Below are 25,830 nucleotides of genomic sequence, written 5' to 3'. Positions count from 1 at the left end.
GAGGGCAATAAGCATGATGAGATCAAAAAGTCACAAAAAACTTAAAAAAAAAAAAAAAGAAATGATAAAAGGTTCTCTGGCCACTGCTGGGACTCTCTGCTCCCACCAAAGCTGAAGCTGATTACAGGGCCCTTCAAGAGCAATTTTATCACCCAGATGAAGAGTGCAGTGTGGGAGAGATTCTGCAGTGAAATCACTTGAATAAAAAAGTACAGAATTGGTACCATTACTCCTGGAAGCTTTAAGGAGAATGTGTGTGTAGATTACATGCCCTGTAGGCGGGCGGAAATGAAAGAAATAAACGGAGGGGTCATTTGAAGGAAACAGCAATAGAAATCTGTCAGGATGCTAGGCAAATGGCCCAAACATACCAGGTTCTGTGAAGCCACACAGAAAACATCAACATACAACACACATAGAGGCCTTGCCCGGTCTAATTAACCAGCCTACCCCTGGTTCAGGCCATCCACTACATTGGGACTGGTTACCCCGGGGCTTACACACTCTCTCTGGACAGTCATACAAAGTCACTGTGCACGCACGAGGTCCGGGCACGATGCTGGGCACCTGAAGTGAAACAGCGCACTCAGCACTAACCCAGTGCCGCCAAGTGGGTACCTGCGTTTCCATTTGATGAGGAGGAGCGTGAGGCTCAGAAAGGTCAAGTCGCTTCTCTGAAGTTGCACAGTGCTAAGTGGAAAACGGACCACCTGAACTCCGAGGCCCGACGTGGAAGCACTGGACCATGTTTGCCTCCCAGGGTAGGACCTGACCACATCCAGCATCTGGCTGGACTGACAGAAAACTCTAGGACCTGTCGATGTGTGTCTCCAGCCTAGGGAGCCTTCCCCATCAGAAAGCTTTTGGTACCCAAACTCCTGAGAATATTTTTTAAAGGCAACTGACTGTCTCAGAGGAAGGAAGTACTGCAGTTATAAGACACAACTCTCCCAAGTACCCAACCTCCACTCTTACCTTCAAAGCTGAATTCTTGCTCGTCATTTGAGAAACTAAACAAAGCAAAGATAATGAAAGGAAAGCCTGAGACACGATAACCATTCTCTGTCCGTGCAAATCAACTGTCCTGTGGACTTAATCTTGATATTAATGCATAAAACCTAATGATTACAGTTAAAGTTTTACAAGTTAAAGACTATAGGAATTCATATACTACAGCTAACGTCATCATGCCAAACATCTTAGTATGTAAAATATTAAAATATAGAGAGTAAGCGCTACGTGCACTACTGAGAAATGAGTCCCAGCGGAGGAGGGGACTCTGAAGGCATCCTGGGACCCTCTAGACTCCAGAAGTCGGGAAGTGTCAGCAGCCACTCTTGGGGTCAACCACACTCCAAAGGCCAGAGATGGTGGACTCTCCAAATTCACTTCCATTGAACTCCCCAAGGCTCTTCCCGAAGCCACTTTTTGGGAAAAAAAAAAATTATCTTGTTTTCCAGCACCTCATATGACACCGGAAACACCTGTTTCAGGAAGCAAGTGGCTATCTTTTCTTTTCCAATGAAAGCCAAGGCTTCAAAGAGATAACACAACTGAACTGAAATAGGGACTATAATAAGCCAGTCTCCCTGCTTATAAATATTACACAAAGAATCCTCTTCAAAGCTATGGTCCCTGAGGTTCCCTGAGGTACCACCACGGCCCCCGCAGGGCAGAGGCAGTGCAGGGACACATCCTGATCTTAAGTGCCAATTCAGTACCAGAGACACCTGCTCTCTCACTGCCACCAAAAAGCCATCACAGCTGAGAGAGGCCAACACGCTCCCAGGAGGCTGAGATGCTAACTCGCACAAAAGGGAAACTAACTGGCAGGTGTCTCCCTAAGGATTACCAAATGCACATCATCTATGGCCTCTCATCCCCTTGCCTTTGCAGAGAGGAATCATCGGCACCAATCCCAAGCTCCGTCCCAGGCACAAACGAAGCATTCACAGTAACTTTCCCCTCTCTGTGCCCAACAAGCATCATCTTTTGGGGTCTTCTAGACATCTCCCCTTCTCCCATGTCACCTCCTGGTCTGGGTCTCATCAACTCGCTGGCCTAATCCATCCTTCTTTCCTTCATCCATCAAACGTTTTTGAGCACCTGCTCTGTTCCAGGCATGATCATAAAGAAGGTAGGTACCTGTGAATATTGCACAGGTTTAGTGCTGCCAGCCGGCCAGTGGGGAAGAGAGGTGCTTAGACTAAGAACACATCACAGTCCTGTGTAACAGGAGTCACAAAGCAAGGTGTGTCCACCTTCACGGAGGAGGAAGTGACTATGTCAGCGTGATACAGACAGAGATGGCTTCACAGTGAAGGCTGTGACAAGTGAGCTGAACTTTGGCAGGTAAGTAGCAGGATCTGGGGTGAAGCAGAGGGAGGAAGAGGAAACAATATTTCTAAAGGCACAGAGACCTGAAAGGCTGCCCTGGTTCAGGAAGGACTATCAGTTCAGGGTGGCGGGGACACCAGATGCATGGAAGGAACAGGAGCAAAGGTAGATTGTGGTCAGATTCAGAAAGGAACATGTCATCCTAATGAACTTGGAGCCTTACCATTGCTAATGGACACCCAGGAGAAATGTTTAAGGGAGAAGGTCCAAACTTCAGCCACAGTCAGCCTGAAGAAGGGTTTGAATTCACATCTAACATGTTGGAATTAGTTGCCAGTATCTAAAAGTTAGGAATTTTCATATAAAATTCTGGATTCTTGGCTTCATAGAAAAAAAAAAGTCTGGCAAACATGGGCCAGTGACAATTATTTGGCTCTGACAGCAGACGTAGCGGCTGCCCTCTTCAGATGGGATCCCTATTATGGAACTCATGACCATCCTCAACCAGCCCCAGAAGGCATTTGAGTTTGCCACCCCTGATTTCAAGGAGAGAGTTACAATAAAATGTGTGCCACAGGAAAATAACACTGAAAGCAATACAGAGCCTAAAAGTACAGGGGCAGTAAAACTGAAGGCAAGAGGGAAAGTTAGGAAGACATCACAGTAGCACAAGAGGACATAAAAGCCTTAATGAAGTTAGGAGAATAAACCCAGAAAAAGACAGAAGTCAAGAAATGTTTAACTTACTCCAGACACGAAAATACTTATGTAGTTTTTGCGTGACATTTGTTCAAAGGGCAAAGACTATATTAAGGGAATAGAAAAATTATTCAGAAATAATCTTTAGTCCACCCCAATGCCATCACTCAGCATGGACAACTGATGATGTACAGCAGCAAGAGTCTGTGTGATTCTCATCCTGCCTCTGCTGTCCGTTTTCCAGCTGGGACAGAACAAATTCTGACAGCTAAGCTCTTGACAAGTGCTGTTTACAAGCAACAAGTGGGACTTAAACTGTAACGTCTCAATTACTTGTTATACTCAGAAGCCCCTCCAGCTCCTCCAAGGGGAAGGGCCTCCAGGGAACTTACAAAGGCCGTTGACATCCAGCATGTTGGAGATGCCCCGGTCACTCATGTCCACTTCCGGCTGATTCTTCTCCCGGCTCTCCTCCACCAACTTTTTCAGAGACTTGGACATGATCTGTACCAAACGACAACAAAACAGCACGTGGGCGACGGCCGGCAGGCTGCAGGGATAAAAGTGAGAGAACCCCGGGCTGGCACTCTCCAGGTTTCCCCCGGCCCTGGGAAGTGGGCAGCAGCAGGCAGGGTCCGGGTGCAGGGAGGGGGATGGAGAGGGCGGGACAGGGCAGTGGGAAGGGTCCAGGCACCATTCCCGCCGTGCAGAGAAGCAAACGCAAGTGCAGTACCACTCACGCACACTCACTGCGGAGAGCAGCACCTCACAGGGCGCGAGAACGACAGGCTTCCGCAGAGCGAAACCGCGCGGCGAGAGATGCACTCGATCTGCGCAAAACGGGCAACCGAACGAGGAACACGCCCTGTCCCGGCGCACAGCGCAGGCGCACACCGTGCGGCTCGCAGCTGCACGCCCCGCCCGCGCCCGACCCTTCCCAAATTAGGAGAAGAGTTCACTAGACGTGGCTCAGGGCGAGGCTCCGCCCATAAGAGACTGCCTACCCCGCGGCTGGCCAATCACGTCTGCTATTCGGCCTCGAGACTCCACCCACCCCAGAGGTTAGTCCATCCCTCTGGAATCCACCTCCCCAACCCTGGCTTGGAGAATCCGATTGGACTGGAGTCGGCGCCTGCGCACTAGTTTGGTTCAGGCTCAGTGAGCAGCTCGAAGCCAGAGACCTGTGGGCGGAAGCCGGGGAGCTCTGGGAGCGGCTGCGAGGGAGTGGTTTGTAGGTCAAGCTGGGGCGCGGGGAAGCTTCAAGTAAATTTTCTCTGTGTGCTGCTGCCTTGTGGTTCCACTTATGGGAAGTTGCTACCCCGAGTCCCTTCCTCACAGTTGTGCCTCCCGCTATATTGTGAGCTCCTCAAAGCAAGAACTCCTTGGTGGTCTGTGCATCCCTGGCCCCCAGGTCGCAGTCACCAGATAAATACGTGACTTATCTGTTCTTATCCTACAAAGTTATGTCATAGTTTAGTTTACTTTCTATTGAATGATGATTTCCTTATACAATTTTCTTTTTTTTTTTTTTAACTAGAATTTTAAACTGTTCTCTTTTTCTTCTTGTACCTTAAGCTTTTCATTACTCCTCACTGTTGGAATCCACTGAATTTTTCTTGAAGATTTTATTGGAATCTACTAACTTACTGCTCTTACATTGATTCTAGCCCTCCAGCTGAGAGGTTATCTATAATTTATTTTCACTTTGTTCCTGGTTTTAAACAGACACTTGTATAGGCATTTATCTGGAGTACCTATACCCTTCAAGTAACTTTCTCTAAAAGAATGTGTAGGAGGCACAACTGTTGAGTTGTTGAATGTTTCAAGATGTTTTTATTTTGCCCACACCTTTGATCATTTGACTAGCGTGTAATTTTGGGTTCAAAATCAGTATCTCTTAAATCTCAGTGGCAGACTCCCACCGACTAGTGTTTCCTGTGTTGATGGCCATAAATGTATCAGTTTCCTCAAATCTTTGCAGGGAGCTATTGTTTTCCCTTGGGAAGCGTTTGTGATCTTTGATTCATCATGCTGAAATTTCACCATAGTATCTCTGATGGGAGTAGTGTTTTTTTAATCTGTTTAGTGCTTTTGGGTCCTTTCCAGAGGAAGATTCATTTCTCTCTTCCTCTCTGGAGATTGTTTTCTGTTATTCCTTTGAAATTTCTTTCCAGGCATTCTCTCTGATTTATCATTCTTTCTGGAAATTTTGTTAGTCAGGTGGCAGCCTCCCAGGCTGGTTTTCCATAGTTTTGTTTCCCACCCCCCCTCATATATTTCATTTCATTTCTTTCTTTCTTTCTTCTTTTCCCTTTAACTTAATTTCTGAGAGATTTTCTCTTTTATTTTCCAAATCTCTATTAAATTTTTAAAAATTATTTTGGCTATTAATGAAATATACTTCCTAGACCTTGCTTAGTATACCCTGCTTTTGTTTCATGAATGCACACTCTCTTCTCTAATCTTTCTGAGGATAAACTGTTTTTAAACCTCTTTTCTGTTTATTAAATTATGTTTCCTCATGTCCCTTTTTTGTTAGTTTATCTAGTCCGTTCAGGCAGCTGTAACTCTTCCTCTGTCTGGTGATTCCTGGCTATCATTTTGTATTTAAGCATGAAGCCCAAGCTGATTTTTCTAGATAGCTGATGTAGTTATTTTGTCCCTCTTCTGTTGTTGATGTGAATTTGTTTCCCTCCTTGGTCAACATAAATTTTCCCTGGGCTGTTGGTTAAATTCCTTCAGAGGTTAGAACCCAGTTTTATGGCCACCTGGGATCACCAGGCTGCCTTAACTAGTAGAAGGAAATGTGAGCATCAGTGGATACAGTTGTTACATCCTGTTTCAGCCCCTGACACTGCACCTGCCAGCCCCACAACTAGATAACCTATGGAAAATCAATTCCCAGTTCTGCTGCACTTCCCTCTTGAATTTATTTCGGGGTACGTTTTCTTTCTGTTTAATTTTCATCACACTTGCCTTCACTTCCACTTTTCCAGAGATTTGTTTTCATTCCCTTATGATCTGCTCTCTTTCTTTTCACTTTTACCGAATCTTAATGAACTGTGTGTCCCTAAGTTCCAGATTTTTATAGCATGAAAACGGGGCTGGCTTCCTGGATATGCAGACTGTGCATACAGTGACCCAAAGCTCCAGGCTGGGATGGGCCCATGCTTGGTTTAACGCTCTGCTGTCACTGGTTTGGAATATTTAATAATTTTTAGACAAGGGATCCTCCATTTTCCTTTTTGCACTGGGTAAATTAGGTAGCCAGTCCTGCAAGAAAAAGTCAGTACTTATCAGAGCTTAAATCCCCTCTGCAGCATCACTGCCAAGGACACCATGCTTACTTAATTTATGCCTCAGTATGGAGGGATGTACTATTCCTGCCTTCAAGCCCACATGGTGGGCCAGTTAGAGACAGCATGAAAGATGCTTGGGCTACAAGTGGCACTTCAGACTGAGAACAGCAGGTCAATTCACATAAATCATTACATAACTCATTCATTTAAAAATGCTTTTTAGTCTCTAACCTGTATTTATAACAAACTACTAAGAAACATATGAAGTAAGTCACCACATTAAAATTTGAAAAGCAAATTTCTCATTGAATCTCCAAAAATTATCATATCATTTTTCTTCCAGTAATCTCCCCATTAAATTAATGGCCATGGAGTGACATGAGGTCTCTGTAAGTTAAAATTTTTCTTCCATTAACATTATTTTTGACTCTGTGTCATCTCTAAGATTTCACCAAACCAACAGCTATTGCATTCTAATTTTTTCTAGGTCATACAACAGTGTCAGTCTTTTTTAATAATGTCACTAGATCTACGATAAAAGTTGGACTGTCATATTTTAAAAAGGTCGCACTCAATCCTTCAGGCAGGAGGGGAGGCACTCTCTTGGTTGGTTGCTGAGGTTAAAATCTCAGCTGTGTCACGCAAGTTTAGGTAACTTTTCCATCGTACCTCATTTTGCTCAGCTGTAAGATGGGGATGAAGGTTCTTTGTGTTCCATTTCAGCGAGTGATGTGAGAATGATGCCTGCCATAGAGCACATGTCACGTAGATGGTAGTTCTCATTTTTTTTTTTAATAAAATGAAAGATGTTAGTACTTGTTTGGTGAATGTAACCGATTTTTAACAAATTCCTCCAATTACGTGGAACTGAAATTTAATAGGAAATTATCTCCTAGCCCCACCAAATTGTCACCTGCCCCATCCATCCCCTACAACATTCTTCCCGAGAATGTCTGAGGTGCCAGGAGATTCCTGGCCTGCGGTGTCCTCTCACTGAGATATCCCATCCTGAAGGCCAGATGAGGGTGACTTTGGCCAACGATGGCTAACTTAACCTTGAAGACCAAAAGGCAGGTGCTCTGTCCTTCCTGTTAAGGTCCAGTTCTTTAGGGAGACAGAAAAGGAGTGGGGAGAAAGGTCACAGTGTGCGGAAGCCTGGCTCCCCTCACTCCTGGGCTCCCTTCCCTTCCAATTAAGACCTCGCCTCACCCACCCCTCAAGCCCATTCATCTTACATATGGCTTTTTGGATTCTACTTACAGCCTATGGAATGAGAGAAGATATTCTTATTTCCTGTTGTAAGTTTTCAATTTTAAAGCATCATAATATCGATGATGCTTTTTTTTTTTTCAGTTCTCATATACCTCCTAGGATCGTGTGTCTCCCTGAATGAAAACGACTCTTGTAGACACCATTACTTGAACGACGCAATCACAGAACAAAGCATCTTCTACAGCGTATGTTAATCTTGCTTTTAGCTGAAATTCCTAGCTCCTGGGTTATTGCACACCTTTCTCCATATTCTGTATCTTTGTGATTCATTTTTGGATGAAAGAGCTAGATCTTATGTCTACGCCGACCAACTTGTATCTTGGGGGTTTTGGTTCCAGCCTGCCTCTTCAATGCATGAACCCTTCTCCTCATAGGGTGTCACCCGTAGGGTTGATTTACCAATCCATCGTAGAGTTAAAGGAAGCAGGAATTTTTAAGGTGAGAACATCTCATTTATGTGGCTCTAAACTCTGTGCCAAGATCCCTCCTTGGGCATTTGAGTCGTAGAGGAAGAGGAAGTAACACATTTGATAATGTCTTTCATTCACTTGGTCCCATGATCTTAATTAGTCTTAACTTTGCATATTTAACCTAATGGCTCTTTGTTAAAGGCAGAAAAAAAAAAAACTTTCTAAAAGCTTCGCTTAACTATGTATAACTATGTGTTGTTAAACTAGGACTTGACAACAGCCAAACATGTGGAAGTTAACTAGACAGGCAGCTTGGCTCCGGAGTTTCCATCCTGAAGGACTCACAGACTTCATCAAAATGTAAACACTCATCTTGCAATTTTATATGGACCCCACAGGGAAAGACTAAATTTTAATGAGTTAAAAAATGAATTCAGCATCATGGTTTACCTTTCAGTAATGTTTATTATCCCCAGTTTGACATTCGCAGTGAAAATCGCACTCCTATTTTATTAACTTTCGGAAATTTACACAGTGCACGTGCCGCAATCATTTCTGACTCTTTAAGGGTTTTTAGAAAATTTCAGCTCAAACTATTAGAATAAAGAAGCTACATTCTACATTCACAAGGTATATATACAAATGTTGATTCCATATATGCTTTGACGAAAAACATAAAAGTTCACATTCTTCTCAGGGCACAGGCAGGGGGTTCAACGGATCAGGATGGCAGGATCCCATCCCGCGTGAGGTCTGCGGGTCCAGCCCCTGCAGACAAACCAAAGTGCCGAGCAGACCCGGGCCGTCGAGGTCAGCTGTCCCATGTTAGGCGGGTTGCTGAGGGTTGCGCCGCATACTCCGCATGAAATTTGATGAAGACACGATGGGAGGAGGCCACAAAAGGACCTATATCAGTGTCCTAAAGTTGGGGGGGGGAGAAGTAACAAATTATCTATTTCACAAATTTGATTATTTTTCTAGAAATATTAAGTGTAATTTTTTTAAAAAGTACAACATAAAGCAGCTTTCTAGAATTTACAGAAAACCTGCACATACTTCTAGAATTAATGTAGAGAATTTACAAAGGAATATGGCTGGGGGTTGGGGTTGAGGGGCGAGAGGAAGTGACTGCTAATGGATTCAGGGTTTCTCTTTGGGGGAACGAGAATGTTTTCCAGTTGATTGGACAACAGCTACACAACTCCGCGAATTTACTAAATTTTACTCTTTAAGCAGATGAATTCTGTGGTATGCAAATTACATCTCCATGAAACCATCACTAAAAGTTGAATTTCCAATTCAAGTTGTTACTGACATTTTCATTTGTCTGATGGAAATACAACTTGTATTTGCAAAGAAAACGATCGTATGAGTCAAGTATACTACTTTCCCCTCTTAACATCTGTAGTTTCCTTTGGGGATTTCTTTTCACATCCTTTGTGGGAAACAGTGTGTGTCTGCTGGAGGTGGGTGGTGGGGAGAAGGGTCTTTGTTTTCTCTCATTTCCAAGTCATTCATTTAACAACTATTTATTGAGAGACTTCCCTGTTACAGGAATTATTTTTAGCACTAAGGATATAAAAAAAATGAACCAAACGTACAAAAAGCCCTGCTTGCATGAAGCTTACTTTTTAATGGGAGAAGACGAACTATGAAGCAAATAAGTCAGTGAAATGTCCGGGAGGCTGAGGCTGTCACACAGGGTCAAGGTTGCAGACGAGGGCCCTGCCCCTCTATTCTGCTGGGTCCAACTGCATTAGTCCTACGTAAGAGTCATCACAAAACAGACTTTTTTCTAAGTTAGTAAATTATTCAGGTGTGTGAAGCACAGGGATATTTTTTCCTAAGAGATATATTGGGGTACACACAATATTGTACACTGCCCCAGTGCATGCACGTTTTCCTTCCATTTCAGCCTGCTCCCACATTTCTCCTTGTTACTTCTATGTTGAGAAAACAGTATGAGCAGATGCCAGAAGTTTTAAAGTCTCCTTTGATTCACTTGCTTTTTCTTTTATTCTTTCATGTTTCCAGATGTTCAGATTCTGTTACTGAGAGTGGTGCCCATGAACGATGACAATGACTATACAAGAAAACATCTTCAATGTATTGTATGACTAGCAATCTAAGGAGTGACTTCCATCATCACTCTGTAAACACACTGACCTCAGTGCTAAAAACAAAAAACAAAAACAAAAACAAAACTAAAGAAATCCATAGCATCTTTAAAAAAGAAAACAAGTACACTTGAAAAGAAAATGCAAAACAAATATTGTGAATGCCAGCAGTTTAAAAAAATGACATTTCTATTATAGACTTGAATTTAATGTGCCTCAGTTTTCTTTTATCTGCACAGTCCAGGTTTTCTTTGTTCTTTCCACCTCACAGGATTGTCACAGTATTGAATGGGTTGCATGTTTGAAAAAAAAAAAAAAAAGCCATAGAGACATAAAATAATGAAAAACAATGATGTTGTGAAAATAGTTTCATTTCATTGTGAAAATGTTTGCAAATTTCAACTAAATGACTAAGACCTCGTCAGCGTCTACATCTGACACATGACACATTTACTGTGCTCTCTTTTCTGTGGCCCCCTGTGAATAAGTATAATACAATGTCTAGTGATGAGGAGACCCAAATTTCTCCCCAAATTATTGGCTCTGTGTATAAGGGCAGAGCTACCAGAGAGTTTATTAAAATGTTGTCTACAAACCAGAGAAGCTTTGTTCAGTAAGTTAGGCTGCACCCATGCAACAGAAAACCATCCGATGATTAAATATGACACATCAGTGTTTTTAATAATCAGATGTTAATGACAGCCACAAAACAGAATAAAATATGTGTATATTGCAAATATATTCAAAGAAAAGTTTGGAAGAATATATAGAAGAATTCTCAGTTTTAAAAAAAAAGTATCTATTTTTAATACTTCCGAGTAGAACATTTTATCAGTTTTACAAACTGCAAGTTATATTCTAAGAACTCTAAATTTCCAGCAGATGTAATTCTAAGAATTCAGTTTGCTAAGAAGGCATAAATGAGTAAAGAGCAGAGGAGTAGGAAACAAGTGACTTATCGGTAGCCACATCTCCCGTACATGAAAGCTCTGTAGACAATCTACTCTCATACAAAGGAGGGGACAGTGAGGGCAGATGCAAGCAATACTGAGTCAATGTCAGAATTCGAACTTAACTTTTGGGGAAGTTCCAATACACTTGAAATTTATGAAAAAAAAAAAAAAAGATCATTAGTTCCCAGGCCAGCTGTTAATACCCTGTGTATTTCTTCAGAGAATTCCCACAATTTTCAGCAAGAAGTGAGTGAAATGGAGCCAGGCATCCAAATTTTCTATATAGTCTGCCCTCCCTAAGGGCAAGTTCCTCTGTGTCACGGATTCAACCAACCACGGAATCCCACAGATACGGAACTGCGGATACAGAGGGCTGACTGTATTCGTTGCCCTTGGCCAGTTTTTATAAGGGACTTGAGAAATCCTAGGATTTGGTATCCACAGGGGGTCCTGGAACCAATTCCCTGTGGATACCCAGGGAAGACTGTAGTTCTATTCACGTAGAAATAACCATGGATATTCAACCCTGGGCAGTGCATTGACATCACCACGGAGCTTTCAAAAAGCAGCATGCCATAGGCCATAGATCCTCTCCCAGAAATTCTGATTCAGTAGGTTGAGTGGGGCTGGAAGTCCGCAACGCTAATTAACTGCATAGGTGATTATGATGCACAGCCAAATTTACTATTACTGTTAATTTGATGCAGTGCCCACTAGGTGGCATTCGTGCTCCCAAAATAAAAAGGAAAGTCAGAAAACACTTATAAAAGTGCACTGTGCTCTCTGATTTCGTATGTCTGCCTTTAAAAGTGGATACTAAGCTACTTTATTATTACAAATAGCAAATGGGAATTTTTTAAAGTTCGTTTTACTCACTGAGCCACAATACGGTCCAGAGGATGGAGAATTAGCATCGGGTCCATCGTACAGGATGAGATAGTTATGGACACAGTCTCCAGGATCGTCAATGCTGACAAAGTAAAAGCTGACGGTGACAAGCCTTCCAGCAGGAGCAATGATGGCCCATTCGCAGTGAGTGTTATTTGGGTAAGTACCCGGATAGCCAGGGCTGGTGACCGAGCCGCTGTCTCCGTAAAGAGTCCCACCACAGCCTACAAGGAAACAGTTGCAGGAAGTTTGATTCAGTGGGGTATAAACCATCCAGCGTGCTTTAGTGCGCTTCAGGCAATGAGGTGGTTATTTTCTTAAGGTGCTGAGACCCTCTGCAAGAAAAGTGGATGCAGAAACCCTTTTTTGTTCCTTCTTTGAGCCACCTCCCGCCCACTCCCTCTCCACCTGCTCCCCCACCCCACCCCCACCTCCACCTGCACCGGACAATCCTTTCTTTCTCTGACTATCACGACTTAGGGAAGACTTCCTCCAGGTCTGTCCTTTGAAAATAGTGGGTTAAGAACACACTGAGAAAACTGACAACTTGATAAAGAAACTGTAGGAGAGAGCAATTAAAGTTGATTTGGGTACTTTTGATGGTGTAGCGCTCTCTTCACTGGCAATAAGTCGACGATAATGATGCGGGTGAAGTAGAATTAAAAGTGAAATTCTGGGGCAGAACCAAAGAAAGAGAGGGTGTTATTTTAGGTTTTGACAGTAGTTACTTTGTTATAAAAGTGACTTGACCAGGCTTGTAACTGACAGTTCCAAGACTGACGTTAACACAAAGCCAAAGCTCTTTAAATACTGGTGTTAATTTGTTCAGTTTGACAATTTGTACAGGAAGGTTATCATTATTTAGACCAGACAGCCACGGGGATCCAGGATTCCTGCACACAGGAGGAGATTGCGGGAATTAATTAGAAAGCGCTGGCTTGGGTGTCTGAGCACTGGAGTTTTGGTCCTACCTCTGCCACAATCCACCTGTGCATTTGGGCAGCTCAGCTAAGTTTGTTTTATTTCCTTATCTGTAAAATGAGGGCAGAGAGATCATCTTTTACCTTTTTTCAGGTGCCAAGAAACTGTTATCTATGACTGTCTTGATAGAATCCTTTTCTAGAAGAACAGGATATTTGAAATGAGTCCTTTTTTTTTTTTTTTTAAGTGAAAACAAGTTTATTTAGAGATACACATTCCATAGAATGTGGTCCATCTCAGAAGGGAGAGTGGCCTCAGGGTGTGAGGGTGGTTAGTTTTTTTGTTTTTGTTTTCCTAATTCATACTTTTTATTGAAGTATAATTGATTTACAATGTTAGTTTCAGGTGTACAGCAAAGCAATTCAGTTATACATATACATATGTATATATACTTTCTTTTCAAGTTCTTTCCCATTATATGTTATTACAAGATATTGAGTATAGTTCCGTGCCCTACAGTAGGTCCTTGTTGTTTATCTATTTTATATATAGTACTGTGTATCTGTTAATCTCAAACTCCTGTCCCTCCCTCCCCCTTCCCCCCTCCCGTTCCCTCTATGCGCACTTCCTGGAGAAAAATGAGTCCTTTTTTAATCATTCTTATTTTGAATGTTTTTAGATATTTTCAGGGACATTTCATAAAGGTATCCTTCCTCTCTTGAGTTAAATGTACTCACATGCCTCAAATTTCCCTCACTGATTTGGTCAGCCAACCACAAACTCAGGAAGGTGCTTACTGCCCTGTAAAAGCCATTAACCTCCCGGACTGCCAGGAAATGAGAGGGTCTCTGAGGAACACAGCTGCTTATGCATACGCAAGTATTTGCTCGGAAATTGGCTTTGGGGCCAAGTTTCTTGTTTGTTTTTGTTTGTTTTAATTCTCAGAGAACTACCTTGATGACCAAACCAAAAATTAAAAATATGACAAAATCAGAACTTATAAAGGAATTTAAAAATCTTAACACCTTACCTGTGCTTTATATGTAAGTATATATTCCCTACAGAAATGATGAATGAAAGTAGAATTTTTGTCAATCTCTATTTTCATGGAGATAAAAAAAAAATCTCTATTTTTAACAGAAAGTAATCAAGTACACAGATGAGGGGGAAGATCAGGTCACTTTAATTGTCTTTTTCTGTTGGACACCGTGTGTTTTTCTCGGCCGCACTACTTCCCTCACAAAGCACAGATGTCTTACCAGAGGCCGACGAGGTCCAGATAATTTCATATCCGTGACCAGAAGTTGCCCCGTCACTCTTAAATCGTAGGTACAGCTCACGACTTCTGGAGAAAATGGGATTTGGCAGCAGAGTCCCACAGTATGTGCCAAGTAACGGTGAACTGCTCTCACTCCCATTTCTTACCTTCAAAAACAAGTCATTAATTAGACATATCGTGCCTTTTCCTCTGATTTATTGATGGTTTACACGTGAAGATGTGAGACGACTGGAATGACAACTGTTTTGGGAAAAAACAGTCTTTTTAGGTACTTAATGAAAGGTGAACACATGCAGAAATCACCTTCACTTGCAAAGAAGAGAAGCATTCAATTTGTAGATCAAAAACCATTTATACTTGGATTCTGAAATATCTGTTAATCTCCAGTCATTAAAATATGAAAGCACGTTTCTACACCCAACTAAGTAAGTGGTATGTAGGCAATCAGTTTTACCTTTGTTCTTGGGGAGACAGTTTGAAGAATGTAATTAAAGTGAATTTTTAAAAGAGGGCGGAGGGAGAAAAATATTAATTTGCTTTGTTTCCAGTCAATTCAGCCCTACTTTATTCCTCAAACTGCATTTACATTTTTCCCCCTCCTTGAAAATTGCTCAGCTATAAAGGGGTTATGAAAAAAACTACAACATACAAAGAATGATAAAGTACAAAGCAAAAGGAATTTTTATATGGAAAAAGGACATAACTCCATAAATCTATAAAATTTCTGACTGTTAGATACATTTTAAAAACACATTTTGAAGAGGAATATACATATATATATATATATATATATTTTTTTTTTTTTTTTTTGGTTCACTGCATGGAGTAGACAGGTGAAAACAGGAAACAAGGCAGTGTGTGAGCGAGGGTAACCACCCTGTGAATTCAACCCCGTTTTGCCCTCAAGCCTGACTCCTGCTATGCATTCACACCCAGCCCTACACCGAGGAGGATGCTTGAGGGATATTCAAGACATCTTATCCAGGCAGTGGAGAGTTGGAAGCAGCTCCGCATGGATGAATGCTGACTTTATACTGATACATGTATTTCAAATCTTGGAAGTGCCTCCATCCCCTTTATAATTCCAGCGTTTAACAAGTGGTTAACTGCTAGTTGTCTCAAGTCATAGAGCTTCTTCAGAGGCGCAGTGGGTAGTCTTGTTGGGTTGTGTTGATCTGGAGAGACTCCTTGTCGGTCTATGTAGCAGTAGCCAGAGGGAGAAAAAAATTGCCTTTTTGGTGCTTTCTGGATTATTCTGCTAAGCGGTTAAACCAAGTGGCCGTGCCATGGATGGAGTAACCAGTTGGCTTTCAGCAGAGAGGGCCACCATATGCAGGAATGCTGGGGGTCCAACCTGCCCCCATGACCTTCTTGGCTTTCGGTCTCTGGGTCTTTTTCCTCCAGGTCCCCTTTCCAGCTGATGCTCTGGGAGGAGGGAGACATTAAGTCCCACTGAATGTGCTAAGGTCTCATCCTCACTTCTTTCTGCACAGGAGGAATGGGACAAGAGCAGTGGGCATCTCTGGGGCTTTAGATGACCCTGAAAGGGGAGGTGAAGGCAAGTGCAGATACCAGATGGGACCCGGAGCCAGGACCTTGCGTGGTAGTAATAGGAATCTTCAGTAAGAAATTTCCATCCCATCATCACTGTTAAAGTGAATGGGATGCTGAGGCTGCCAATAAACCTGTGCCAGGATCTTCCTGCCAAAAACCAGACACAGCCGTACTTTACAGGACTATGTTGCAGTTTCCTGTCTTTGCTTATTGGACAGGAAGTTTCAGACCCATTTCTATGGGACAAGGGAGGGCAGCTGGGGGGGGCAGTTGTCACCCCCAGTGCTGGAGAGCCAGCCCTTGCTCCCCGGTATCCAGAGGAAATGGCAAAGTTAATGCTAGTCCATGAGGGGTCAGCTCAGGCTGGATGTGAACCATCCAGCTGCACAGTGACTCTGAGCTGTCGGGACCATGCTGTCCCTTTCCCCCATCCGACTCCTCCCCTTTCTGCTTTACACCTCACACAACTGTTCAGCCTCCACGGTGGGTGAGGTACGTAGGTCTGAGTGTAATAATGTGATTGATGCAAACAATACTGTCTCCCCGCTGCATCCATCTCCTCCCAGCCTCCTGCCATGGCAAAATTTCCCCAGAAAAAGGCAGGAGCTTCCTCTGACTACACAATCCATTGAGAATATTCTTTCATAGAGGACTTAGATTAATTCTAGAGGAGAGAGCATTTCAGGATGATAAAACTTAACAGGTGTAGCGGAGCAAACAGACTTTTGGGAAACCTTACCAAAGATTTGCATGTACATGAAACAAAGCTGATTTAGAAAGTCTTGGGTAAGGTTGAGGTGTAAATTCAATTCACAGACGAATTCAGCATCTTTGTACCTACAAGTCTTCTGTTGCACCTCAGTTTACTTCCTAAGAATGAACACGTTTCCAACAGAGTCTGCAAAGGACCCTGGAGTGAACTCTGGGGGTTTCATGGCAAATTACAGGCCCTGAGATCGAGGCACAGGAGGGCTCTCTCCCAGTGTGTTTGGGGAACAGGGTGGAGGGTGTTGCAGGGTTGGGGGTGGGGGAGACAGGCAAAGAGCAAAGGTGCTTCTTCATCCAGATTAGGAGAAAGGAATAGAGCAGTCCTTCCTCTGCTGAACACATGGCCAAGGAAACACTCCCCTTAGAGAATATCGAAGATGCCCCAAACTTCTTGTGGCTATCAGGTGAACTATTAAGTATCATTTAATTTCATTTTTATCTCTATTCCAAGCACACTTCTTCAAGTCACAGCCATCCTCCATCTCCAAATTAGCCGCTTTGCACTTGGACCTCCCTCTGGTCCTTCTGGTCTCAACTCACACATTAGCTCCTTCAAGAAGCCTCTTCTGTCCCCTCTGAATTAGGTGCCCCAACCATGCTGTCTCTGTTCATCAGCAGGAGGTGATGCTTTCCTGTCTGTCTTTCAGCAGATTTTGAGCCTCCGGGGGACCCTGACTATGTCTTGTCCCCTGTTGGACTTCTAGTGTCTGGACGTAGAAGACAGCTGGTAAATTACTTAGGAAATGAAAGAGTAATGGATAATTTAACACAATGAGGAAGGGACATGAGACGCATTAGCGGAGAAGGTGGTGAAAGGTCTTAAGGGATCCATCATCTTTTAAATAATTCGTGGCCGTGCTATTCAGTTGTATGTTACCTCCAAGAAGTCCCGTGTGCATCCACTCGAGTCCTCGATGCCAAATGAGTGAAAGAAGAGGGAAACAGTGTGGTTCTGGGGGACTGTGAGAACCACAGTGCAGTCCATGTTACTGGCATAGTCGTCCGGCCAGCCAGGGCTCTTCAGATTGCCAAAGGCCTTCGTATATTCTCGGTTGCAATCTTAGAGGCAAGAAAATAAAGTACTCGTAATTAACGTAGGCATCCCCAAATGTAGTGCTCTTCCATCTGGACGGGGGTAATTCAGAAAGAGCATTAAGGGAACAAATGTCAGAAAAAGGCGAATCCAGCCTCTCCATTTACCTTTGAGGTTATTGGGACCCCAAGACGTGAGGTGAAGGGCTCAGTGACCCAGGGCACCGCACATGCACCGTGGTGCCTCGTTAGCATAAAACCCCCACCCTGTGATGTGTGAAGTATGAAAACTCTCCTTTGAAGACCAGCATTCCTGTGTTCTCCGCACTTTTCTGATTACACTGAGGTGGAGCTGACCGACACGAAGACTTTTTTTTAGCATTAAGCCTCTACCTCTAAGAGTTTTGCATGAGGATTTTTTCTTCAAATCCTTTGAGGAATTTTCTTCTGACAGACCTGGTAAATGACTGCCCTTGACCATTTTGGGGAAAAATATCCAGAGTGTTTTTCATGTGTTTGTTTTAATCAAAGGCAGCTTTGGTTGTAATCAAGCTTGAAATGAATATTACATAAAAGTATCTGGAAGTAAACGTCTCGGTTACAGGAATCAATGAACTCTCAAGGCTCCTTCATTTTTCCAAAGTAACCTAAGATAGAGATTTTTCTATGTGGTTAAGTGAATAATTAATACAATAACTGTTCTTCTTTTTTAATTAACTACGTACATGAACTTTGAAGAAGATGCTGCCATTCTAAACATTCTAATTAGTATTTTGCTCACCTGACCTCTTCAGAAGCCAGCGTTAGTCATTTGCTAAATTGAGCCGGGCTTCTAACCCGATGTGGGTGTGGTTTATGTTAACAAACTGTAATTGACTCACAGGAGTCAATTCTAGCCGTGACTGTAAGGATGGCAGTGGTTCTGGGTCAGAGATGAACTACCAGGGCTCACCTGCAATCCGATAGGTAAAACCCACTCTGGAGTCTCTGTTAAAAACTTCTGATTTGAAAATGACAATTGTCGTGCTGGCAGAGGAGTAAAACGTGGGTACTGCTGTCGCATTTCGGCCACAGAAGCGAGTTCCCGGATTTCCATGACTCTGAAATGAAATGGGAGCCAAAAACTAGGAGACTGAATTTAAAAAGAGAAGAGGCCCAGAGCAGAAAGTCAACCGCACATCAAAATGCGGCTTCAACAGCCAGCCAGGGAAACCAGTTAGAGTTTGAAACAGTCTGCAACCCAACATCCCATGCATCGTGGAAACGACACTTTTCACATTCTCCAAGTAGTGGGAGGTGCAACCACGGGACAGACGCCTGTTCCCCTCCGGTCGCTTCCTGTCCAAGGCCTGTGCCACGGCTCAGAGCACGTGCAGCCCATCCGTGCTCACCACGGCCCTGTGCTCGTCCTGAACTCAGTGAGACTAACCAGCCCTGCTCCAGGCCTCGCTCAGCAAACCCAGCCAGAGCTCTGGCTCTGCTGTGAATCCCAAGAGGCAGCCAGGGCCTGTAACAAGGTCCCTGGTTCCCCTTTGTAAAACCAGGGCGGTCCTCCTCTCGTCTCAAGGGATTAGAGAAACGCAGCCTAATGCCAGGCAGTTCCTGCATCAAAGCAACTGGTACCGAAGCTCAGACGTTTGTGCCCCTCGCTCCCTCCCAGGCCCACCTCTGATGCGTGTAGTTTGTGGGCGCCCACCCAAAGGCCCCCTCCCTGCTCCCACCTGCACACTCCTGCTGTTGATCTGTGCTTCTTTCCACCACTGCTGGTCCTTTCCAAGCTTCGTCTGCTGTATCCTCTGAACTTTCACCGCCTTGTTACTTCCACCCCCGTAAACCTCCTTAGCCCTTCTCCACTGAGGCCTTGAGGGAAACCAGAGTCTCCAGAAGTCTCTCAGTGGAGACTTCTCTCTTCCCACACCCCTCAATCCACAGCGTCTGGATGGTGGTGGCAGGAGGGGAAGGGGTACCCCAGGGTCTTCAGTGCAGTGTTCATTGCTGCATCAAAGCTATTTCTCCTTAAGGGCCTCTACGTCCGGCCCAAGATGCCCTCTGGCCCTCCTCATCATTCTCACTTCCCTTCGTTCATTAAAGACTTGTGGCGTCTCAGCTCAGTCATTTTCTGTACCCCAGTTCCTGCCTTGACCCTTGAAGACTTCAGTGTTGTTATAGACAATCCATGAAGCATCCCAAGTTTGCATTCCTGATCACCAGTGGCTTTCAGCTCTACTCTCTGCAGTGGCCTCTTCCAACACCAGCTCTCTGGACAGATCTTTTCAGCATCTATAATCCTCCATCCCATTACTCTCTCAAGATCCTCCAATGAGATCTCTTCCTACTCCTGGACACCTGGAAAGTTCCACTTTCTCCCAGTCATCAATTTCTTATCTTTCCTCCCTTCCTACCAGGCTGAAGCCCTTTGTCCTTTCCTTTATTAATTGAGTGGAAGGTCATAATGTATTCATGACAAATATTGGGTCTGATATGAGGCCAACTCATTGCTTTTATGATCCAGAGCTGCTCTGTGCCCTGTAAGGAGCATTTCAGCACCAGAGGGCAGTCTGGCCTGGTCCCCATTGTCTCAGCTCCATGAAGCCATGGGAAATCCAGGGAGTTTCTATCCAAAGCCTGTTCTGTGTGGCCCTAAGTCCTCCCTGGGGGGAAGGGTACCCCTGGGGAGTAGGAATCTTATCCTGAAATCTACCTACTACCAGTGGAATGATGACAACCTAGCACCTTGACCCTCCTGGAGGCTAGGATGTATCTCACTGTCTATGCTTTGCACAAAACTCAGCAAATCCTGTGTCTACTAGGCAGTCAGGACTCCTCAGACCTCTTCGCATTGGAGAGGTCTCCAATCTGGCCACAATGGATTCCCCCTGCCCCCACCAAGAGGCAGGTGTAAACCAGAGGACCCTGGGTTTGTAATGAGGACAACCCTTGAGAACATGGACAGTGATGGGCTGGAGTCTCTATTATTGCCAGTACATGGGGATTTGAACATGACATTCTTGGAGTGAACCAGAGTATATCAGTTGCCCCTCAAATTGCAGAGAGATAGTCAAGGTATTCCCAGCTGCCCCCAACGAGGTATCATCCTCAGGTCATGAGCCCTCACTCTGCATGTGTTCTCTGAGCAATCTCTTCCCTCTCACTATTTCAGCTACCTACTCATATGATGATGGTGCCCAAATCTTCAGGCGTTCTGTCGACGTCACACTTTTATAGTCAACTGTCTCCTCAACATCTTCTCATGGGCAATTCAGACCTATCACTTAAAAAAAAACAACACCAACCAAAAAAAAAAAAAAAAAAAAAACCACCAAAACAGCTTTTCTCTCTTATATTACCATAAATATAGCCCCATTAGACTGGTACCAAATGGCTTCTTAACTGTTCCCTTCAATTCGTCTTACACACAGATCCGCACTAACTAGGTAAGTATTTCTCCAGGCATGGTCCATGGAGCTCTGGTGTCAAAATACCAGAGGTGGTCATCAAAAATTCAGGTAAAGGATTTCTATGTAGAGAAGTTGGTCTCTGAGGGTGTGCCCAGGGGTATGTACTTTTATCAAGACATCAGATGCTTCTTATGCGCATGACCTACAGTTCAGGGTTCTTAGCGCCTACCAATAGAGGGTTTAGTATATGGCTGAAAAACACATTAGGCTGGAAGCACCTTTGAGAACTTATTTAATCATGCCCTCATTACTTCAAGGGTTTTGCAAATACTGGTGAAAAGGTCATAGATGTGACTTGTCATTCATCCTACATTATTACCTCTGGTGGGTCCTGAAACTCTAAGTAATTCTGGTCACAGTCTTGGGAATGCAGCTGGAATGCCCACACAGTTATCTCGACCTGCTGATGTGGAGGGGCTTCAATGACCCAAGTACAGGTGGAAAATGGGACATCTGGGTCTGTTGAATTGGGTGATGAAATACTTTGGGGGGTCCAAGTTGCATTATATGTTCCACCACAAGGCACTGAGACGGGGGGAAAAAAGAACAACTTATAAGACATTTTACTTGCAACTCATCACACATACAATATTTAAAATTCTGCCTTCCTTACTCTTCCAGCCCAAAGGAGCTCTATTTATATCATTCTATGAAGGATTTATGGTGCATATTCTTGACAAAGAATTGTACCAAATTTCTACCATGGATTAAACACAGAGTAATTAACAAGGTGCTGAGTAATTGATGAGTTTAGATGTAATTAACATTGAGTTTAGTAATTAACATTGAGTTTAGATATAAGCACGGCATTATTTTTAGTGCATAAATACACGTGTGCTTCATAATATGTAAAAATGTCTCAGTTTACTCACTGTTCACGAAGGTATAGGTAGCGTTAAATCCTTCCCGTTCTAAAGTTAAGTCACTGACAAACTGAACCGTAAGGAAGTTTCCAGAAGAGATAAAGGGAGCAGGCACGGTAGAACCACAAAACGTTCCAGCCAAGTTGGCATTTTCACTGTCCCCATCATATAACTGAAAAGAAGAACAGGCCATTGGTTATCCATTATTCACAAAGAAGTAGTATTTTATACTAAAATGGACATAAAGTTACAACAGTGCATGATTAAGAATCTTACATTGATGTTCTTAGAGCCAGTTTTCATTTACGAGCAGAATTGGTATTGAATCAACTATACGATAATGATTTTCAGTAAAAACCTGGTATGATGCCTAAAACATTTTTTTCTCACTGGGAAGGTAATTTAAAAACTAATGTGTCATTAGAGCCAGCAATGCCACCGCTCTCTTCACCACCGCTCTCCCTACCACCCTTGTCCAAGCCGCTGTGGTCTCTTGGCTGATTCTCACCACAGCCTCCACACAGAGCCCCCTGATCCTGCTCTCATCCCTCCTGAGTCTGTCCTCAACATGCCAGCTGGAGACTACAGTTAAACTGTAAGTCAGACCAGGTCACTGCTCCGCTAAGAACCTTCCTAACTGCTTCCCGTCCTCTCAGTATAAAAGCCAAAGCCATTACAACGGCCTCCAAGGCTGAATCGAACCTGCTCCCACTCCTGAATTTTTCCATCTGGTCTCTCATTGTCTCCACTTTCTTTGCTCTGCTCCCTAAGTGAACCAGGCACTCCTGCTTCCTGGCCATTGCATCTGCTGTTCCCTTTGCCTGGACCGTTCTCCTGTTTACTCCCCTCCATGCCTTTAGGTCTCTACTCAAATATCACTGACTCAGGAAAGCCTTCCTTGACCTCCCTGTTTAACATGCAGACTCTCCCAACATTCCCTTTCTCCTTTCCTGCTTCACTTTCCCCCCGAAGCATGTATTGCCTTCTTCACCCTGTATCTATGTATATAAATTTTTTTCTGGTCCCCCGAAGAGAATGCAAGTTCCATGAAAGCACAGGTTGCTGCCTGTTCTGTTGACTATGTCTCCAATTTTCAGAAGTGTCTGGCGCATGAAAGGCACTCCATGAATATCTAATGAAGAAATAAGTGCCTTGTTTCCTTTCTCCCACTACCTACCGCCCAAACCTGTTCTCCCCGGCTCATCTTTGTGTCAATAACTGGCTGAAGCCCCAAACATCAGCTGTCTTTAACTCCTCTGTCTCTCCCTACCCCACATCTGTTCCTCTCCACCTTCAACATCTGTGCCCGGGGCTCCATCTCCACAGCAGCCTTCACGGTCCTTCACCTTGATTGTTGTAACATTTCGTAATAGCTCTGTTTCCCCCAAGCCTTCTCCACCAAGCTGCCTGAGTGTCTGCAAACTTAAATCAGATTACGCTCCTGCTTGGCCTACAACGTCCCTGGGCATTCCCATTGGACCTGAAGTAAAATCAACGCACACTCTTCACGGGGATCTGCAAGCCCCTACCTGGTCTGCCTGTGCTGTTGTCTACCCCCTTCCTCTCCCCTGCTTCCTGGAACTCCTCCACCTCCCTCCTCGCTGCTCCTCCTGCCAGGAGCTCTCTCTCCTCAGCCCTTGGACAGCGGACTCCTCCTTGTCAGCTGGGGTCTCAGCTCAGTGTCACCTCCTCTGGGAGCTCAACCCTACCCAGTGTGCCCTCCCCCAATATCTTCCTGTTCTTTTTCCTTACTGTAATCAGAATGAAATTTTATTAATTGAGTATTTACTTCTGGTCTCTCACCCATCAAGTACGTAAGCCCCACGGGCGGGGAGATTTTGATTAACCACTGAAGTGTCGCCAGCACCCAGAACAATTCCCAGACACAGACCTGGGAGCTTTCCACAAATGCCAGTTGAAATAGCTTGGATTTCTCGAAATAGCTTGGATTTCTCTCAAACACATTGCTAGAAAACAAAGTTTTCCATCTCAGTAATCTCTACTGCATTGCTAAAACAAGTATCCATGTGTGAATCCAAATACTGAATTTATAACAGAACTATGGTGTGTTATAAACCTCAGCACAGCTGTGCCTGCTGACACTATTTTAAAATGCTGGGACCATACAAAATACAAATGGTTAAAACCAGTCATGTGAAAATCAACATAAAATAAACGTACCACTAGATGGCACTGTCTCTCCTGCTTAAACACGCTTTTAGTACAATTTACGTAAAATGTTAAAGCCAAAAGAAACTGGAGAGTTGAGCGATCTAATCCACTACCTCATTTTATAAAAGAATAGACTTGCTAAGTTTTAGGTAATGTACTTTTTCTGGTAAACAAGTTAGAATTTTATGACAATCACTGCTGCCTCTATGATTTTACATTCACATCAGCAAGTGTTTTTCTTCTCTGCACTGTGTGCCAATCCTCTGTGCTAGATCCTGGGTTTACAAGGATGTATAAGGCACTTTCCATGCCTTCAGGACACTGGTTTGACACAAACAAATTAATGGGAGGGAGAGAACCAAAAATTAAATGTGTGTGTGAATTATACATAAAATAGAGGAAAAGTAAGTTCTACGAGAGAATTCAATCCATTGGCAATGCAGGTCAGAGTGAGGGTAGACCTCAAATCATCACGGTGATTTGAGGCTATGCCTGGCATTTTGTGTTTAGAAGCCACAGGGCAGAATCCCATCAAAATTCTGCAAAGTGAGGGTTTATCCTATGTCCCACCTAACACTGGAATGTCCTGCCAGGCTTCTGTGTGATAAAACTGTTCATAATTGTTGGATCTTAGAACCCAAACCCATGCTGGATAGAAACACAAAAGTATTTTTGCCCCGTGTTAATATGCACCCAGTTTCTGAGAATGCAATTATTGTGTGAGTTGAGGGAGGGCTCTGGTTTGTTTTGTTTATAACTTTTTTGAGTTATTCCACCACTTTGGAAATTTATATTATGGCTGGGTGCTGCTAGTGGCATTTAAGCTGCAGACAGAACCTACCATTTTCATTTGAAGTACCTTCTCCGTGACTCCACGTAAAAGAAAAATCTGGCTATTCCCCAAACGACTTAGCATAGCTGTGTCAGAACATTTGCATATTGAAATACACACTATTTTATATACTTTCTTCTTCTTTCTCCTTTTCACTGCATTTAGCATAATAATAAATTGATATTATGTATATAGTTAGCCTATGGCATTGATGACTTTCATTTCGGATGGTCAAAGAATCATCAGAAAACAGTGGCTATGCCAAGGGGCCCTGATTGGGTTGAGAAATTTGATTGGATGGGAAATTTAGGAAGGAGCCATCACCCGTCTTCCAGTTCCATGTTTCCCAGCAGAGGAATGTCGCTTATGGTCACAGTCCTGAGCCCTCTCTGTGTTTACTGCTCTCCGCAGAGGAATGAGCTAACTTAAACTGATGTTAAGAAACTGGGCATACACCAGGCAGCCTGCAGCTCCTCCTTACCCACTTCTCTGTGGTAGCCAGCCTCCCAAAATCCAGCTCAGCTGTAATAGAGGAGAATGAATCTGACTCCATATTGGATCTGTTCCTTTAATCCTGACCACGGTGCCCTGCTTTCTAGGCTCAGTCTTGCTAGCTCTGCACCTTTTGTGAAATAATGTTGCCTTTAGCCTGAAATATACAGGACAGCCTATTCTCCGGGGCTCTGACCTTTAACAATGTTAGCACTTCTGCACTTATGTGGAGATGGCAAGTTGCAAACCAGAGAATAACCTTTGTTTTGTTGGAGGTTTACAAGGACACCATGACCTGGCCCAGGTGGATGGCTGCGAGAACAAAGAATGCCTGCAGCAAGAAGTTTGCAACAACCAACCACACCCCCTCCCTTGTTTTTTGTGTAAAAGGAGCCTGTATTCTGACTAGAGTAGGATGGTTCTCCAAGACATTAGTCTGCCATCCTCTCCGTCTGCCAGCTTTCCGAATAAAGTCACTAGTCCT

General features: G+C 43.7%; 2 protein-coding genes across 5 annotated transcripts in view; both read right to left on the bottom strand.

The window, feature by feature from the left end:
- Positions 1–4,032, bottom strand: part of RSU1 (Ras suppressor protein 1) — a 160,498-nt gene extending 156,466 nt beyond the window's left edge. For 2 of the 4 annotated variants that reach the window (XM_014551975.2, XM_014551976.2), the window contains exons 1-2: positions 3,787–4,032; positions 3,429–3,540 (exon numbers count right to left, since the gene is read on the bottom strand). In XM_014551975.2, coding sequence (XP_014407461.1) covers positions 3,429–3,537 — 109 coding nt within the window. In that variant the 5' untranslated portion in view covers positions 3,538–3,540; positions 3,787–4,032. Of the gene's footprint in view, positions 1–3,428; positions 3,541–3,776 lie in introns of all 4 variants that reach the window. The other 2 variants (XM_006176238.3, XM_032474096.1) reach the window with 2 other exon arrangements.
- Positions 4,033–8,462: 4,430 nt separating this feature from the next.
- CUBN (cubilin) overlaps positions 8,463–25,830 on the bottom strand; it is a 273,653-nt gene continuing 256,285 nt past the window's right edge. The window contains exons 61-67 of the mRNA XM_032474139.1: positions 21,860–22,022; positions 21,307–21,512; positions 18,482–18,629; positions 17,375–17,556; positions 14,156–14,321; positions 11,964–12,199; positions 8,463–8,936 (exon numbers count right to left, since the gene is read on the bottom strand). Coding sequence (XP_032330030.1) covers positions 8,829–8,936; positions 11,964–12,199; positions 14,156–14,321; positions 17,375–17,556; positions 18,482–18,629; positions 21,307–21,512; positions 21,860–22,022 — 1,209 coding nt within the window. The 3' untranslated portion in view covers positions 8,463–8,828. The remainder of the gene's footprint in view (positions 8,937–11,963; positions 12,200–14,155; positions 14,322–17,374; positions 17,557–18,481; positions 18,630–21,306; positions 21,513–21,859; positions 22,023–25,830) is intronic.

Source organism: Camelus ferus, chromosome 35 (genome assembly GCF_009834535.1).
Source record: "Camelus ferus isolate YT-003-E chromosome 35, BCGSAC_Cfer_1.0, whole genome shotgun sequence".
In the NCBI taxonomy this organism is placed as follows: Eukaryota; Metazoa; Chordata; class Mammalia; order Artiodactyla; family Camelidae; genus Camelus; species Camelus ferus.
Note: the sequence above shows the minus strand (reverse complement) of the source record. Positions and strands in the feature narration are given on the sequence as shown.